The sequence below is a fragment of the Ostrinia furnacalis genome, unplaced genomic scaffold, assembly GCF_004193835.3.
Source record: "Ostrinia furnacalis isolate ACB-3 unplaced genomic scaffold, ASM419383v2 OfSCF2567, whole genome shotgun sequence".
NCBI lineage: Eukaryota > Metazoa > Arthropoda > Insecta > Lepidoptera > Crambidae > Ostrinia > Ostrinia furnacalis.
Genome location: NW_021132806.1, coordinates 169423 through 188297, shown reverse-complemented (window position 1 = coordinate 188297; position 18875 = coordinate 169423). Strand labels below are relative to the sequence as shown.

The following is an 18875-nucleotide window of genomic DNA, read 5'->3' as shown; positions in this document are numbered from 1 at the left end:
TGTGTAGTGATTTAAAAATAGTAATTAGCAATAAAATGCGACCGAGCGCGGCGAAATCCTGCGCTGTCGTGTTTAAGTTAAAAATCCTTAGGCGATTCTTCGCCCCAACAGTGTCTTTTCTTGTAATTATAGGTACCTACCCACTACCCATAGCAAATTAAATCACATTTCATGAATTAAACATTTATTTTCCAATATATTCCCTACGCCACACTTTCAGCTGGGTAGTAAAATAGGCCATAGGAGATAGCCATACAAACAGCATAAAACCAGCGTGAAGACATTTTTCCTGGAAATAAAAGAATTCATATTCTTAACAAAAATCTACATTTCACAGTTACGGGACTAATCCCACCACTACTGCAACTCCTGTAGAGCCAGGATCTACAGCTTAGCCTCCAATAAAGCTCAACCATTAAAGGTTTAGTAGTCCCTAGGATAGCTAACTATAGTCTTTTTCACCTAAGATGATCCGTATGACGTTTCGAGTTTGAAAGATTTAGAGATGTCACATAACTAAACCATAGCGATTTATCTATCGATTTTTTTCGAAGAGTTAGTAAAACCTACTTTTAGAGAAATATTTTGTATAGGTGTTATTTAACAAAAAACATGTTTTTTTTAATTACAAATATTATTGTAACAATTTTTTATTGATAATATTCAAATTTCATGGTTTGTGTTCAAAAAAACGATTCCTAAAAAGTACTGGTTCTGTTTCTTTAAATTAAAAACGATTAATTTATTTTCAATGCGTTTATTAAAGTCAATAATCGAAAAATATAGTTGATTTTTGTGATGTTTTTAATAACTAAGTATTCACTGCAATCGATTAATGAACCGCCGAAATAATCGATTTTATCATACAAGAAATACCCCAGCACTAAATCTATTCCGTTTCACACATTGCGTACATTTAATCTATATATATAAAAATGAAACCCGTTTCGCGTTGTCACGGCATCACGTGTGAACGGCTGAACCGATTTCGATAATTCTTTTTTTTTAATGTTTGTGGAAGTCCAAGGATGGTTCTTACGGAAAAAAATATTAAGAAAATCTCTACGCTAAGGCGGTACGAAGTTCGCCGGGTCAGCTAGTAAAAAATATTTTTACATCGTATTTCATTAAAGTATAAATAATCAATAGTAAAAAATATTTTTACATCGTATTTCATTAAAGTATAAATAATCAATAGACTCAGATTTTACTATATATTTCAAGACAAGTAGTTTATTTATTTTTATTATATTGCTAATAAAATACAAATATTTTTTCAAAAATATTCTGCATATGTAGTATGCGTAATATGGATAACCTTAAAGTGTCATACGGATCATCTTACGTGAAAAAGACTATAAACTCGCAACGAATTCAATCAGAAGAACATAGGTGATGTCAACCACACTTACCCCAAGAGAGCACGGTACTCTGGGAGGCGTGGAGACCACCAATCCCACTTGCGCGAAGTTGCGCTTCGGCAAAATGGCGGGCTTCAATACATTTTGAAAAACATTCGCGCATTTTTTCCCAAGCATCGTTTTTATCAAGTAAAATTTTTACAATTCAGAAACAGAAATATTCGCTTTTGTGAATATGCCACTTTGAAGTATTCAATTTGACATTCTGAATTTTTAATCGATTTGGTTTTCATAATTTTTCATTAAAGAGGTTTAAGTTATAATTTGAAGTAGCATAGGCTGACCTTCTTGTTAGACATTCTCGCTTGGTTGTGGGTTCGAATCTCACTGTAGCCCGTCCTGACCGTTAGATTTGTAATGTTGAAAAACTGCTTGCTACTTTTTCAATTCATCCCTGAACTTTTTAAAATGTGAAAAAAAAGTAAGATTAGAAAAGAATCACAAAAACACTGTTATAATAATTCTTGGAATATAATGCATAATCATAATATACAAACGTAATTATAAAACTTAATAGCAATAAAATACAGAAGGTACGGTTTCTGGAACTGACAAAAATGATAATATAAGTGTTACAAGTATAAGTAAACTGTTCTCAATTTGAAGGATGAGGTAGTTAATTAAATTAAAAACCATAATTACAACCCGAGTCAACCTGGCAGCCGTGACGTCACATCGACGCTCTGGTACATTCGGGGCGAACGCGGAGAGGTGTGCAAGGGAGTCACATAACCGCTTCTGTGGTCTAGTGGTAAGACCACCTGCTTCAGACGCAGAAGTCGCGGTTTCGATTCCCATGTGGGGGCAGATCTTTCTGTTCGTTTGGTGGTAGGGCTTGTTCTAAGTCCACCTGGCTAGCTACCACCATCTTACCTAAGTCTGTCAACACTAACTCAAGTAACATTCTTTAAAAGTAACATTTAACGTCATTTCAACGAGTCTGTTTTCATTATTGTATTTAGACAGAGCGGTCTGATCCTAACACAAGTTGATAAAACTTAAAAGGATTAGATCCAAAACCTTGATGTGACTTGTTTGTATGAATAAAATATTTTGTATTTTGTATTGTATTTTTGTTAACAGCATTGTTGTGTTCCGGCAGTTAGAGGTAAGATAGCCAGTTCCTCCGTGGTTGAGGATTCCGAGTGAAGCTCGCTTCCACCTTCGGCCTGATCATCACTTACCATCAGGTGAGATACAGGCCAAGAGCTTCCTCGTTGTGGATAAAAAAAAACATAACAGGGAGGTACGCAGTTAACTCGATCGGGTTTTAATATTGCATTACAGTAATAATAAATACTGTCAATAATATTGAAATGAATGATTTTGGTAACAATCCTGCTAGAAGGCTTTTTTTTAATCACCAAGCTTCCACTTGCAACCGTCCATTCTTCTCAATATCTCCAAGCATTTCCTTGGCCTTATCTTCAGGTAAATTCCCGTTTTGTTTGAATATATCCACAAAAGCGTCTTTAACATTGTCCGGCATGTTCTTAGCGTTGCCAGATATGTAGACGTGTGCGTTTCTTTTACTGATGAGGGGCCAGAGTTTATCGCCATGTTCTGCTATTTTGTGTTGCACGTATCTGAAAACGGGGGGATATCAAATTATTCTGAGATATTTAATCTAATAGTAGTTGAGCCTGCGACTTTCTATGAGAGGAGTCGGTGCTCCCATTTATGTCGACTAAATTCACATCAATTAAACGCGTGCAGTTAAAGTAGTCATTATCTCTAATTGCCAAATTAATTTTGTACGCGAAAAAGTCCTCTAAATATTTCTCTAAATGGGCGCTTTCAAAGAGGCGTCAGAAAGCGCGGCAGTAGCGCGCTTGCTGCGACACTAGTTTCATACAGTCTCATACAATTTTTAGAAGCGCATTAGCGGACGAGGCGAAGAAGATCGGCAAGACCTGGAGCGAGATCAAGCGAGAAGCTCAAGACCGAACGAGATGGAGGACTGTTGTGGACGCCCTCTGCCCCATCTAGGGGACATAGGACCATAAGTCAAAAGTAAGTCATTAGCAGCGCCATTACCGCCTTTAAGGCGCCCTATAAAAAGTATTGTCTTTTCGTCGGTTCGACTAAGAAATAAGTTAACTTACATTTTATTATCTTGGTCTCTCGAAAATGCGCCATACAACGTCAGCTTCCCTTCGTCCACAAGTCTCTCCCATTCTTCTCTGCAGTGGAAGTCTTTCTCTTTATACCGACATCCAAAGAAGAGGTGAAGGTTTTCTTTGTCCAGGGTTCCGTTGAATTCGTACTCTTGAATTAGACTTCTGAATGGAGCCAGTCCTGTTCCTGGACCTATTAAAATGTGTGGGGTTGTCTGAAATTATAATAGTTGTTTGAAATTATAATCTTGCTTTAACTTTCAGCAATCAGAATAAAATCATTTCTCTCAAATTGAATAAGCACAGGTTCAACAATACTACCTTGTAGTATTCCTATGTAATCAGAAAGCATAATAATAAATAATAATAATAATAATAAAAATTAAAAATAAGAAAGAAAAATGAATAAAGAAATAATAATTTCATCGTTTTATGCAGTATTTTACACAAAGTTTATTCTGTATGAGCAAAGAAATATTGTACGAAACGCCTTCACCGATTCCAAAACTTAATACTTAATTGAAAATCCGTACCTAAACAGTATTTTAGGCAACTTACCGGTTCAGGAAACTTCAGGCTCCCATCTTTGATCCAGCCGTACACTCTATCCCCAACATTTAGGCTTGCTAACCAGTTGGAACATAAACCCAATCGCGCTTTCTTCAGTTTAGTATGATAATTCACTACTGCCATCAACAAGTCTAGCTTTTGGCTTGCACTGGGCAAGCAACTGCTGGCGATTGAGAACGAACGGGGCTTTATTGTGGAGAAGAGCTCGAATAGATATTCGATTGTCAATTTGGATGCCGATTTGTGGAAGTCGTGGAGTACCTGTAAAATTACAAATAAAAATTCCATACATTCTTCTTCTTCTTATTACATAGCCTTTGCCTAATCTTTTCAACAAAAAACGTCCACTGCTGGAAAGTCTCCTCCAGGATTTCCAAAACGATCGGTTTTGCGCTGCCTACATCCAGGCGCTTTCCGCAACCATCACCAGATCATCGGTCCGCCGAGTGGGAAGCCTGCCTAGTCTACGTATTCTGGTACGTGATCGCCACTTCATAACTTATCTGTTCCAATAGCCATCAGATCTACGAGGTGATACGCCACCTACTGCACTTGGGTTTAGCAATTCTGCGAGCTATGTTGATTACTTCATTTCTCCTACGATCTCATCATTTCTATTTCGATTACGTAGGGAAACGCTCTATCGTACTTTACGCATCGTATCATCCTCTACATTACAAAAATTGCTAACTTACCTCGAGTATCGTCCGCTTCGGTCTTCTGCAATAATTCAACCAATCCTCCTGACCTTCAGGGGAGCTAAGTTCTAAGCATTTTTCTCTTTCCAACTTATCTTCAGAGATCAACGCCAGAAGAGAGAAGACGTATTGCGTGGGGTACGCTTTGAGGTCCCAATACTGTTCAGCTATTTCGTACATGGTCAGTGGAGTTTGTAGAAATTCTGGTACCAACATGTCTATAAAATAAAAGAATGTATTATAAGTAGACGATTGTTGCTTAATCGAACTATTATCCCATATTCACAAATAATTTATCAGACAATTTAATACAGGTTCGAAAATACTACCTTGAGGTATACAAAAATTAAATAATAACTTAAGTAATCTTCATTTATATCCAATAACTATACAGGGTGTTAGGTAAATGGGTATATGAGCCGACACTAGCCCATGTTAACATGGGCATAATAATATAAATGGTATGGTGAAGTCAGAAAACTGATATCTTCATTTTAATTATTTTAATATTCATACAAATGGGATTTTATAAAATATATTTGTATGAAAATAAAAAAAAATAAAATGAATATTCATACAAATGGGATTTTATAAAATATATTTGTATGAAAATAAAATAAAATAAAATGATGATATCAAATTTCTGACTTCACCATACCATTTATATGCCCATGTTAACATGGGCTAGTGTCGGCTCATATACCCATTTACCTAACACCCTGTATATTAATTTAAAATCGATTTTTTACTGACGCATTTAAATGTGGAAAAAATATGTATGCAGGTAAAAGAGTATCAAACGCTTCAACTTAGTCTAAAATAATCATATTATAATCTATGCTATTCCTACGAGTCTCCTATAAAGCTCATGAGCAAATGAAGACTAATCCCCTTACTAATAAAAAAGTTACACAGTTGTTGAACACTGTTTTAAAATGACATTTCCATACTAAACGTCACTTTAAAACACTGTTCAACTAGCGTGTAAGTTTTATTAGTAAGGGGATAACTTCACTAATCTTGAAAGAGGATCAATCTAAAGTGAAAAATAAAACAACAAATTAATAATAAATCTTTATTTCTATAAGTCCTCGTCCTGCTGCCATCCATCTTCGTCACTAAGGAAGCGTCGTTTAGCCGCTGTATTCATGTAGGGGCGGAGCGCCCATTCCGTGTCGGCGGCCGGCAGCGCCTCCAGAGTGCCCAGCTTTATCTCGTATAGCTTCATTTGGAAGCGGGGACCTATCTCGGTTAGCTCGATTTCTTTGCCTGCCTGTGGACGAAAGAAAGTGAAGGGTTTTTTTTTAGTATTAAGTTTTCAGTAATTAACGCTTATTAAGGGATATTTATTTTAATCTTTGGGTCTTCAAGCGCGGATCCGCGCGACTGCTGTGGATAGAATGTATGAACCTAAACTCTGATTTTTAATTCGACGGAATTTTGACATTTCAGAAGTGTTGTCAACATTGAAACATTCCCATTATGAATGGAGAGCATTTTCACAAATTAAAAAATAATCCTTTCTTGAATTAAAGGTTTCGCTTGAAATACTAAGGCTTAAAAATGTACTGATAATTTCAAAATGGTTATTTGAATTTTTAGTATCGTATTTTTGAAGTTACAAAAAAAATAGGGAAATTATTTTTAGATTACTGAACTCCCTGGCCAATAATCCATGGGTTACAAACCTTTTTTATGAAAATCCTTTTGTTAATAAAATCTTAGCTATAAAAAATAACCAATTTAACAAGATGCCAATTTTATAATCCAAGTTGATTATGACGACGATAATGATTATTGATGATCAATACATATTTTCGTTTATGATAATATGTTGTTTTACTGTGTCAAAACACGTTTTTTTCTATTTAATCTCTAAAATGTACATAATAATTAGTGTACATTGAATTGACAAAACAAACAATAGTTCATTCTTGTAAGTTGTACTTGATGAAATTTCATTTCATATTATTTATTAATAATTCAAAGCAAAAAAGGCTTATTACATCTGAATTGTCAAAAAATGACAGCTGTCAGAATTCCGTCGAATTAAAAATCGGACTTTAGTAAAGGCTTTATCACACGATCGTGCGATTTGAAACGCATGAGTAAAAAGTAAAAACGCGTCATCTGGACCTATAATGGGCACGATAAGTATGACAATAACTGGAGATTTGTGACGTCACACTTTCAAATAGTAAGATGTTATAAAAATTCTCATGCACTGCTCCTCTAGTTTCGGCATACTCAGGTTTCTGTTGTGATTAAAAACAAACAAGCTCATATTTGAAAAATAGTTTGAGATGCGACTCTTAACGTTAAAAATTAAATAACTAAACAAGCTCATAGACAAACCTTTCTGTATGTGTGTTGCCTGAAGCAGACATAGTCATCGTGGTTTGCAAATGTGATGACTCTCTTCGAATCCTCCTTTGGAACAGGGAACAGGTATTTCAGTATGCTCATTGTCCGCAGACCTGTAAACGAAAAAAAAAAACTCACGATACGGCAAGATGGCCAAATATTCGACGAAAAACTTAAATCTCCTTTGACTTTTGTTGTTTTTAAGTAGCCTAATGAAAAAGAAAGACATCCAATACTGGGCAAAGGCCTCCAATGAGGATTTCCACATCAACTGGTTCTTCGTTCATTAGGCCGTGGGTCCACTGAAAGCCACTAAATAAAGTTGTTGGGTTTCATAATTTCAGCCTAAGGCTAATACTGGAGAAAGGCCTCCCCCACGAATTTCCACAACGTTCGGTCTTGCGCTAAACGCATCTGCATGAAGTACCTGAGTACTTCACGCGAAGTTTACCAGTGCCCCGATTGCGCTAATTTTTAACGTCTCCAATTCATTGGCGCTTCTTCTCCAGTTGCGCTCCGTTCTTCATTCCAGCTGAAGTGCATATTCGGTATCGCGGTAAAATTCACGCGTAAACAAAGAAAACAACGGATTTAATCACTTTCCATTAAAAGTCCTAAAACCTTATTTTTTTACTAAAACAGCGTGTTCGTGAAGGCGTTTCACTTGCGTTTGAGAAAAAGTAGCTTTCTTTTAGCTTTTACACCAAGAAGTAGGTAGTTGCGTTTTGAACTAGCTGTCAAAGCGACACCGCGATACGAATTTGTGATTTTCGTTCATCGTCTAGTTGCGTTGTAGTTGAAAATATTTAGCGCAATCGGGGCCCAGATAGATAAATTCACTTTCATATTATTATCATACAATGTATTACAGCAGCTCACCCAGTTCAGATTTAAAGTTGTGGAATATGAGGTGTGGGTACTGTTCACTCATGGGCCCAATATCTGGAATGTCGTGTCGCATCACCACTCCCGAGAGAGTGAACGAAGCAGTCGGACCGTACGGTAGGTGGCAGATTACCTGAAACCAACAACAACAAGTATTTAACTTTAAGACTATGTATAAATAAATAATAAATAAAAACTTTTTTTCCGAAAGGTATACAACACATACAAAAAATTCACTGGTGTAATTAAATCAATTGGATAACTTTAGACTTACTAGCAGTCAGTTAGTATAATGTATAAAACATTTTTATTTTTTCAATGTTACAGAGAATTTGATTTTGATTTTAAGCAACATATATGACAGTATGACCCCGCGGACTAGGCAGCCCGGCTGTGGTAGCCAATCCATTATCAGAACACTTTTAACCCATATACCGTCATATGTTCGACTGGCTGCCGCAGCCAGGAGTGGCTTAGAGCACTATCACATTTAGGCGCTTTAGCAGCGCGACAAACGCGCGACTGTCGCGTTGCCGAAAATTTCATGTGTGACAGCGGATGCATGCCTTCACATTATAAAAACGCCGCTGCCGCGCTTCTAATGTGAAAGCATTTTTTAGTTATTGTATTGTTTGATTCTGGCAATAAATATTTTCATTTTCAGTTTTATTTTTTCCAACACAGCGTAAAAGCTGCGCACGTGGCGTTGGCGGAACAGTGTCTCATAATGGCGAAAAAACAAAGTTCATTGTCATAATCAAATTCAAAGAAGAAAACGTTGAATAATATTCAAGTAAAAATGCAATAATTAGAAACATAGCACATGGGAATTAATTGAATCTGCAGATGTATCTTGTAATTTACTCTATTCCACAAGAGAAATAGTTGTGATTTTGCTTCTCAATTAATTGGACTTACAAGGTATTAAAAATAAAACAGTCCCAGAACATGAGCCCTGTGAGGGCATTGCAACATTATACATAATATTAATTAAGCTTAATCTAAAATTTAGATTTAAATACAGTTGCCAATGATATAAAATTCCTTACCAGGCTGTCAGGCACACCCCTATGCTCATGGACCACAATGAAGTCCGTGACCTCATTGGCCCTGCATGCGTGGATGAGCTGAGACATCTCGTAACCACCACGGTTCATCCGTTGACTGTTTGGGAATATTAACCTGTAATGGGATAGATATTATTGTTATTCTGTTGTTACTTATATTATTTTGTTTTTTTACACCATCTAGAAAGAAACAGCCCAAGTAGTTCATCATCATCTTCATTTAATTTCTACTGCAGAAGCACAACTCTCTTTTATTGACAAGAGGCCAGAGTGAATAGGCATTTTCTGGGCAGGTATAAACCACCCTAGACTGCATCTCACTTAATATCTGGTGCAATTGCAGTCAAATACCTGCCTTGTTCTGCAAAAAAATATTTTTAAAAAGCAAAATAGAGGATTTGCCCTACACCAGGGGTGGCCAACCAGTCGATCGCGAATATTAGTCCAGTCGATCGTGGCAAGGCAAAAAATACTACATGATTGTGTACTAAACTATGCTGTTTAATTTAAGATTTCAAGAAGTATGTAAGTGATAGATCGCCCAGGGTTTCGTTAGTAAACAGTAGATTTTATGTCTAATGAAGTTGGCCACCCCTGCCCTACCTCTCTCATGCTGGAAAGAAGGGTTGGGGAGACTTAATTAAGAAGATGTAAACTAAATATTGTTACTATTTTTAAATACACATTATTAAACATACCTCAATTCTTTGACGAACATCTTCAGTCTGGCGCTGGGTTCTCTGGACGTTGTGATCATTATCTTAGGGTCCTCCACACCGGCAAACCTGTACTCGTCGTCCTGTGAGTTGAGAGTGTTCGCTCCACCGCTAAATCCACCGATCACTGCTGCTCTTTCTGGACCTAGAAGAATATTGATAAAGAAATAGAATAAATCAGAATGGAATCAGTTTCCAGTGAAAAAAAATTACATTAGCTAAAAATTTCAATGGAAGTGACAATAGCTGACTTAACATAGAAGAAAAAATACATAGAAGAAAAAATACAAATCCGCGGGATAGTCCAAAAAAAAAGAAAAAATACCATTTCTGTCTAATTTCAAAAATATTTTTGGGAAGATTTAATAAATATACTAACACTAGGATGAATTAGTGAGTAGTCACAACAGAATCATTCATCGCCTGGTATTTTTTTAAATAAAATAAGGTTATATTAGAGTTCCAACTCCAACTTGTAGGTTAATAGATGCCAGAGGTTAAAAACATTGATTATACATAAAAAAGATAGCTTATCTTCATATGGATGGATTGTAAACAGTAGAGCCGCGATTGGCTTGCTGCTTCTATCATGACTAACAGCTTAGTGTGCCGTCCAAAGGATTTTTTTTTCGGATAATCAAGGTGAGTCTAACTCCAAGTTTTTAGCAACTGTAGTGTGTATAAAGTATGTAGATACTTACCTTTGTCTTCATAATCGATTCTTTTCTGCAGAGCAAGTGCCTCCTTCCTCAAATCACCATGGATTGGGATGTTCTCTTCCAAACTCTTTTTGATTTGGTCCTTTTTCGCTTGTATACTCTTTTGCTTGTCTTCCACGGATTTTCTGTATAAATACTCACGGCGCAAACGCGCCTGCCGCCGAAGCATTTTGGTTTGTATTTAGTTTTGTCTACTTTAGTTAAAAAAACTTAATTCACACGCTAAAAACACGATAAACACGCCGCAATCCACATGATAATAATAAACGTCAAAGTGACATTGACAACCAATGACACACGTGCGTTTTGACATTTGCGTTCCGTTGCACGCATTTTTCTGAGATTATAAAAAAAGGATTTTTTATTGAGTTTTGCTCAATTTTTAATTCAAAAGTTTCTGCAGTTATTTGTAGGATGCTATTTTAAGCTTTGCAACTTACCGTCATGAAATTCTTCTACCATTAATCTATAGTGAGGCTTTATATCAATACTGTGAGTTTCAAATATCCCAAATATGTCATCTATGTCTTCCTTGCTATTTCTTGGTCTGATGTTGAACACATCTCCTGGCTTGTACTCTAGTTTTGTGCTATCAGTTATTTTTAGGGTCACTAACCTTACATCCTGTAAAAAGTATGATTTTATAATAAAAAACCTTTTTTCAGAGCCTTCTTCAAATTGGGTCCCATCATACCCACATAATATGGGCTATTAGAAGGTAGAACTTCCATGAAACTTACCTGGAAATGAGATGTATGAGTGGTCCTCTCATTTTTTTCTATTTCTAACAGTCTGCTGTCAAGGAACTCATCTTTACAGCCTTTGGAGAAGTAAATATCATTATTTAAATCGTCTATGGACTCACTTTTAGCATTTTTCAATAATGAGACTTTCCATCGTGGTGTAAAGTTTGTGGTTAAACTGACTGTTTTGATGTTTGGAAAGTATGTTTGAAGATGAGAAAAGTAGTTCTTTATCCATGGTATAATTACCCCATCGTGGCCCAAGTCATGTTGGTAATCACAGAGGCCTGAAATTTGAAATTAATGACAAATGTGAGTTAAGACCTGCTGACACTAATAAACTTAGCTAAGTTTATGAGGTGTATAAATACATTCTTACCAATATCTAGTAGCGGCGTAGCTCCAAGTTGCAAGAGACGCTTGTGCAGCAGTTTCCCAACAAAATTGAACTTCGCATACGAAGAATCCCCTAACCCTAGGACCCCAAACTTTAACTTCACCAAAGAGTTTGAAGGCAAGTTTCTTCTGAGCAGAAATTTCCAGAACTTCTTCATATTGTCCGGCTGATCCCCCTGACCAGTCGTAGCACACACAAATATCGCAAACTCCTCATGAATCAACTTGGAAATAGGATAATCATCCATTGCCTTTACAGGACCTCGAAAACCTAAAACTTTTGTACTCCGCCATATTCTTTCAGCTACTTCCTGAGCGGTGAATGTTTGGCTTCCGTATAGCACCAAAATCCTTCCAGTATCACCCATATTATTGAGTAAATAGTCCAAATTACTTTAAAAACAATAAGATAACCTACAAATTTGACAGATTGTGACAATGACAGTCAGTTGATACCAAGAGATTTTTTTATTGATTTGGGAAACCACTACTATACAGTTTATGAAAAGCAGTGGCGTAGCTTGGGGGTTGCCATGGCCCCGGGCGGCATATGAAAGGGGGCGGCGGATAAGAAAAAAAACATTGCATGAACAAGAAAAAAAAAGGTCGACTATGTCTACGTTGAGACTAACAAATCTAGCTATACTGGCAATTGAAAATGAGATACAATTTGATATCGACGATTGTGTAAAAGATTTTGCTTTGAATAAAGCATGAAGAGTACATTTTTAATCTATTTTTTAAGCCTTAATAGTAACAAAAATATTTAAGGAGCTTACTTACCCCTCTAAAACTTGCGCCACAGATAAATCTTTCGTGATTTCTCTTGTTACAAACCGAAATAAAAAAGTGGTTTGTAAATACACTCGCGAGCAAAACTATGGAATCACTTACATGAAAGTTACATGAAGTTGTTTCCACGCGATCTTGTGTACTAACGAATTTGTTAGTAACAAAAAAAGTGGAACCATTTTAAAGATTAAACTTTTACCTTTAAATTGATACCAAATTCATTTAAATTACCCCGGTATTTAAAAAGATATCCCGGCTGATGTAAAGAAGTAAGGAAAAAGACAATATGTATCAACTGTTTGATTCGTCGCGAGTTGCGGCCTACTTACCCCCTATAAAAACACGTGTTTTCGAATTTTTGCTTTCACACGTTGATCCATACACATCTCCGCTTTTTTGACACTTTACCTGGGATTCTACACCTACAGAAGCAGCACAAATCGTTGCACTATTGCAAGAAGGGCTCAGCCAGCGGGCTGTCGCACGTCAGCTCCACATAAGCTAGTCCTGGGTTTCGAAAGTTTTAAGACGCTTTCGGGAGACTGGTGGCTTTATCTCGAGACCAAGTTCTGAACAGCGCCGGTGCATAACGCAGAGGGATGACCGTTTTTTCATGTCAACCTCTCTATGAAATTATCATTTGAGTGGTATCGACGTCCAGCAAGAGCTCAGAAATGTTCGTAGGATAGCTGTTAGCGTGTAGACAGATCGTCTAAGATATAAGCAATAGAATTTGACTCCAAAAAGGCCTGCCACAGGCTCGAAACTGACGGCAGGTCACCGACAAGCTCGCTTTCAATTAACTCGCATTTATTTTGATGGGAAGGCGAGTAATGGAGGCTAGTTTTGTTCTCCGATGAATGCAGACTGTGTTTGCAGTGCAGCAGTTGAAGAGGTCGGATCTATAGGCAGCCTGAGGAGCGATTTGTGCAGTGCTGGTTTGCTGAAACAGTGGCTTATGGGGGTGGCTTGCTCGACTTCCCATCGAGATGTGTACGAGCAAATTAAAAGCGTGCTTATCGGTGACCTGCCGTCAGTTTCGAGCCTATGGCAGGCCTTTTTGGAGTCAAATTCTATTGCTTATATCTTAGACGAACTGTCCACATGCTAACAGCTATCCTACGAACATTTCTGAGCTCTTGCTGGACGTCGATACCAGTCAAATGACGATTTCATAGAGAGGTTGACATGAAAAAACGGTCATCCTTCTGCGATGTGCACTGGCACTGTGGCAGAACTTGGTCTCGGGATAAAGCCACTAGTCTCCCGAAAGCGTCTTAAAACTTTCGAAACCCAGGACTGGCTTATGTGGAGCTGACATGCGACAGCCCGCTGGCTGAGCCCTTCTTGCAATAGTGCAAGGATTTGTGCTGCTTCTGAAGGTGTAGAATCCCAGGTAAAGTGTCAAAAGAAGCTGAGATGTGTATGGATCAATGTGTGAAAGCAAAAATTCGAAAACACGTGCTTTTATAGGGGGTAAATGGGCCGCAACTCGTGACGTTATCAAACAGTTGATACATGTGTTTTTTTGTTTTTTTTTTTTTTTATAAATATCCTTGGACATTTTTACACTGCGCCGCTAGTCCCAAACTAAGCAAAGCTTGTACTATGGGTACTAGACAACGGATATATTCCTTACTTCTTCACATCAGCCGCGATATCTTTTTAAATACTGGTGTGATTTAAATGAATTTGGTATCAATTTAAAGGTAAAAGTCTAATCTTTACAATGGTGCCACTTTTTAGGTTACTAACAAATTCGTTAGTACCTACACAAGATCGCGTGGAAACAACTTCATGTAAGTGATTCCATACTTTTGCTCGCGAGTGTAGTTAAAAAGCCATATCTAAGCTACTTTTAAAACCGTGTATTTATTATATTCTGCAAGTTCGAAATTCAAAATTAGCTAAAATGGTAACTTTTAGCAGTAATTAAATCTGTAACTTGCTGCAAATATCTAATGAATTCAAACAAATTATTTTAAAAAATAGCTTCGATACATATTATACATTTTTCAAACCACTTTTTTAATTTCGGTCTATAACAAAAGTAATCAAGAAAAAATATGGTGGCGCTGGTTAGCTAGGGTACAACCCTTAATAATATTAAGCACATAATTATGTTATTCCTTCTTAGTTCAATGAGCACTATACAGTGTGAGCACAGATATGAGTGTGAGTCACGTTAAAGTGTACATATGAAAATAGATGAAACTTGACCTACTTTTATCGATAAAAAAGAGGTCAATTTTTTTTTTTATAGAATTTTTTTTCTTCCAATTACTTATTGTAAAGAAAACGTAATAACTTTTAAACTAAGCAGTATATCCTGATAAAATAAAAACAGTAATAATGCTAAATAACAGACAATACTAAAAAAATACATAAAATGCACAAAAAATGCCAACAAATAATAAAAAATGATACTTTTTGAAAAAAATCTGCTTAAAAATTCGTATTTTTTTGGTTATTTGATAAATTTCTCCAAAAAATGCCCCTATAACAGATGGTTTTTATTACTTTATATTATTCTCTATCGTATCACCTTTGTAAAACCTAAAATCGCATGTCTCTATCCCTATCACAACATTTGCTATGATCGTTTGAATAAAGGCCTGCCACCACATTTTTCTCCGCTACAGGTAGAGACAATTTTAATTTTAACTAAAATGCTTATTTTACTTCGAAATCTTTTGTTTTTATTTGAAATCTAACTTGTCTTTATCAAAATTACAAATCTAGTCACTTTCAGTTTCGTTGTTAACGAAGCGTTGAATGGCGCGCCCGGAGAGGCTTAATTCAAACGATCATTGCAAACGTTGTGATAGGGATAGAGACATGCGATTTTTGGTTTTACAAAAGTAATATAATAGAGAATAATAAAAAGTAATAAAAAACACCTGTTATAGGGGCATTTTTTGGAGAAATTTATCAAATAAACAAAAAAATACGAATTTTTAAGCAGATTCTTTTCAAAAAGTATAATTTTTTATTATTTGTTGGCATTTTCTGGCTATTTCATCTATTTTTTTTAGTATCGCCTGTTATTTAGCATTATTACTGTTTTTATTTTATCAGGATATACTGCTTAGTTTAAAAGTTATTACGTTTTCTTTACAATAAGTAATTGGAAGAAAAAAAATTCTATAAAAAAATAATCTCAAAATTTTTTTGACCTCTTTTTTATCGATAAAATAGGTCTAGTTTCATATATTTTCATATGTACACTTTAACGTGACTCACATTGTATATAATTTAAGATAATATTTACTCTCGATTGACAAATAAATACTTAAATACTTGTTATTATTGTTTATTGTTATACACCTAGTGTTACATAATAAAGCTGAGCTATTTAAGAAAGTCAAACTTCCTGTGGGTTTCCAGCAATTGCTTCTCTTTAATGTATTTTCCTTCTGAAGCAGTTCGTGGTAGTTTATTTTGACTTTCAACAAATAAGGTGAATAGTGTACCTGAAGTCCATTCAATATAATATTTAAACTTTAAAATATTTATAATTAAAATAAAGGGCGGCGGATTTCCGGACGGCCCCGGGCGGCGAAAAGCCACGCTACGCCACTGATGAAAAGTAAAGAAAAATAAAAGAGAATTAAAGTTTTTGCAGGGTATGTTTTAGGATAATGGTTGTTAAAGATTATTCCCCTTGTCCCATTTAACTGGGAACACTCCACATACCTACTAAAATAAAATAAATTAAAATGCGGGTTTTGGGAAAGCTCTATGAATTTCAAGAGATATAAGAAGCGATTATCCCAAAAGGAATTAATGGAATAAAATAAGGAGGAGAAAGTACACACAGTACTGAGTCTACTAACCAACAGATGTTCATAATATTACAACCTACCTACTTTCGAGTTTGCAATGGAGGGAAGTCGAACCTTAACTTCGAACTCCTCCTATGTTCTTCTGATTAATTTCGTCGAAACAGTTAACTTTCCCTCGGGCCCCGGGACAAACTTGACCTTCACTGGTTGGGTTTTTATTAGCGGTCAAGCTGGCTACACAGGAGATGCAGCGCGGTGGGAACGAGAGGTGGTGGGAATAGTCCCGTACCTACTTTCAAAAGTTTTCGCGCGCGTTTTTTTTTATATTGCAGTGCAGCGAGCGCTGCTGCCTGATTTTTTAGACGAGTTTTTTCAGATCAATTTTTGTCTGATAAAATGCCGCCGCACTGTTATCATCAAATGCAGCGCATTGAAATGATTGCGCTTTGTGCAAAGCTGTGTGTACGATATCGCTCGCATCAAAATCTGTTCGCTTGAACTCTGTGATAAGCACCGAAATCGTAAATACGCTTGAATGTTTAATAATAAAAGAACTGTTTGAAATTCGGAGCGAATAATAATAATAAACTTGCCCCAACCTGTTTTCTTGCCATGGCAAATTAAAAAAAAACTTAAATCCTGTTCCGCAAAAAGGGGACCACCATTTTCCACCCCTATCCCATCTTGACTAGGGCATGTAATATCGGAAGGTTTTCAATTCCGATATTGGATTCCGATATTAGATCTCAATATCGGAATTCCGATATTAATATCGGAATTGAGTTCATGTGCTATAAAATTAATATTTGGTTATATTCGTAAGAATTCTGGATTATTTACAATAAAATAATGATTTTATTCAAAATTTTTAATTTGGTACAAAACATCATTTATAAAATTGAAGTATTTCAAAACCATTTTACGTTATGTATGGGTATCCATTGAATTTGGTTTTTATCTGACAAGAGGCAAACGAGCAGACGGATCACCTGATAATGAATGGTTACTGATAATGAGCCTATATGGACTAGCAAATAATTGAAGTGTTTTTGTAAAATCGCAGGTATCAAACAAACTTTTTTACTCCTTCATTATATTACCCTGTTTTATGCTGGCGGAATGAATTTTAGAGTCATTCAAATCACGTGTTACAAAAATTGTAGAGAGTGGTAAAAAACTTGAATATGCTTGTAATTTGTTCCTTTTTGATTATCGATGTACAACTCATAAACACCACGAGCCATCATCATCATCATCATGTCAGCCATAGGACGTCCACTGCTGAACACAGGCTCCGATGCTGATTTTCACAATGGCCGGTTGGTGGCGGCCTGCATCCAGCGCCTTCCTGTTACCTTTATGAGGTCGTCGGTCTACTTTGTGGTTATGAGTTCTACGCTGCGCATTCCGGTACGTGGCCTCCACTTCAGAACCTTGCTGCCTCATCGTCCATCTGTTTTGCGTACTAAGGCAGAACCGTTGAAAGACCTTATCACAATGCTCGAAGATCTTAATCGAGTTTCCCAACAGGTAGGCCTTCGGATGAATATGGAAAAAACGAAGCTTATGTCGAATGTCCATGTTGGTCCTTACCCAGTTTCGGTTAGGAGCTCGATTCTCGAGATTGTTGACAAGTAAGTATGTCTATCTCGGACAAACGATCAGCTAGGTAGTTAGATGCAATTTCAAGAAAGAAGTAAATCGTCGAATACGAAGACGAAAGTCTTCAATTAGTGTGTGTTACCAGTGATGATATACGGCTCGAAAACGTGGCCTTTGAATATAGGGCACAACGTGCTATGGAGAGAGATAAGCTTGGTGTTTCTTTACGAGATCTAATCAGAAATGAGGAGCTCCGTAACCTAACTAAGGTCGCTGACATAGCCCGACGGATTAGCAAGCTGAAGTGGCAATGGGCAGGGCACATAGTACGCAGAACTGACGGTCCATGTCCAGTAAAATTTATGTTTGAGAGGGAGTTGAGATGTTGTTCTTTGTTAACAAAGTACGTATGGCAAATGCTAAAATTGATTTAGAACAAGTTAAATTAACCATAGTAATATATTAAAATATTTGCAGTGGAACAAAAAGTGATGGTGAGATACATGAGAAAATCATTGGTCTTTGCCAATCATGTACTTTGGGCTTTGTGGCAGGTTGTGGCGAGTTTAAACGCTTTGTTTAAAATCTCAATTAAAACTTTTATCTGATTCCGATATTACGATATTGGGTCGCTCAATATCGGAATTGAAATATCGGATCTCGCAGTCCGAGATTCCGATATTACGAGATTCCGAGATTCCGATATTCATGCCCTAATCTTGACGCTCAATACCAGCACGCATCATCTCTGTTACTCCTATGAGAGTTGATCTGCCATCCTGCTCTCTATTGGCGCACGGCAGTCTCGCGGCCCGAGTTGGCGGGCTTAGTCGCTCCTCGTGAAAAACGCGGGAAAAATATCTGTGCAGTGTATTTTTTTAAATTTTAGTATTGTGGTCTGGGAATCAATTAAAAATACAAAATGTAAGTATGGTTTGCTTTCTTTTTCATGAAAAATGTTGAATGTAAATTTTTGCGTGGGTGTTTGGGAGCTTTTAAC

The 18875-nt window shown here is 36.5% G+C and overlaps 3 protein-coding genes across 4 annotated transcripts in view; 1 reads left to right on the top strand and 2 right to left on the bottom strand.

Moving 5' to 3' along the window:
- Window positions 1–165: 165 nt before the first annotated feature.
- On the bottom strand, window positions 166–12115 carry LOC114355877 (NADPH-dependent diflavin oxidoreductase 1). 2 transcript variants are annotated; one of them, XM_028308912.1, is made up of 8 exons: window positions 11680–12115; window positions 11298–11587; window positions 10998–11181; window positions 4804–5024; window positions 4097–4369; window positions 3527–3753; window positions 2756–3007; window positions 166–289 (listed from the first exon to the last, which is right to left on the bottom strand). In XM_028308912.1, exons 1-7 carry the CDS (start codon window positions 12062–12064, stop codon window positions 2782–2784), a joined length of 1806 nt encoding a protein of 601 aa, XP_028164713.1. In that variant the 5' UTR covers window positions 12065–12115; the 3' UTR covers window positions 166–289; window positions 2756–2781. The 2 variants fall into 2 exon arrangements, with proteins under 2 accessions (XP_028164713.1, XP_028164712.1); XM_028308911.1 differs by lacking the exon at window positions 166–289 and having other exon boundaries at window positions 2676–3007.
- Window positions 5868–10828, bottom strand: LOC114355878 (U3 small nucleolar ribonucleoprotein protein IMP4). The gene is made up of 6 exons (XM_028308914.1): window positions 10540–10828; window positions 9821–9983; window positions 9105–9237; window positions 8050–8188; window positions 7162–7283; window positions 5868–6079 (listed from the first exon to the last, which is right to left on the bottom strand). The coding sequence occupies exons 1-6, from the start codon at window positions 10724–10726 to the stop codon at window positions 5888–5890; spliced, it is 936 nt and encodes a 311-aa protein (XP_028164715.1). The 5' UTR covers window positions 10727–10828; the 3' UTR covers window positions 5868–5887.
- A 6547-nt stretch (window positions 12116–18662) lies between the features above and the next one.
- Window positions 18663–18875, top strand: part of LOC114355883 (large neutral amino acids transporter small subunit 1) — a 29471-nt gene continuing 29258 nt past the window's right edge. Inside the window, exon 1 of the mRNA XM_028308919.1 lies at window positions 18663–18799. Within this exon, the coding sequence (XP_028164720.1) occupies window positions 18798–18799 (2 nt within the window). The 5' untranslated portion in view covers window positions 18663–18797. The remainder of the gene's footprint in view (window positions 18800–18875) is intronic.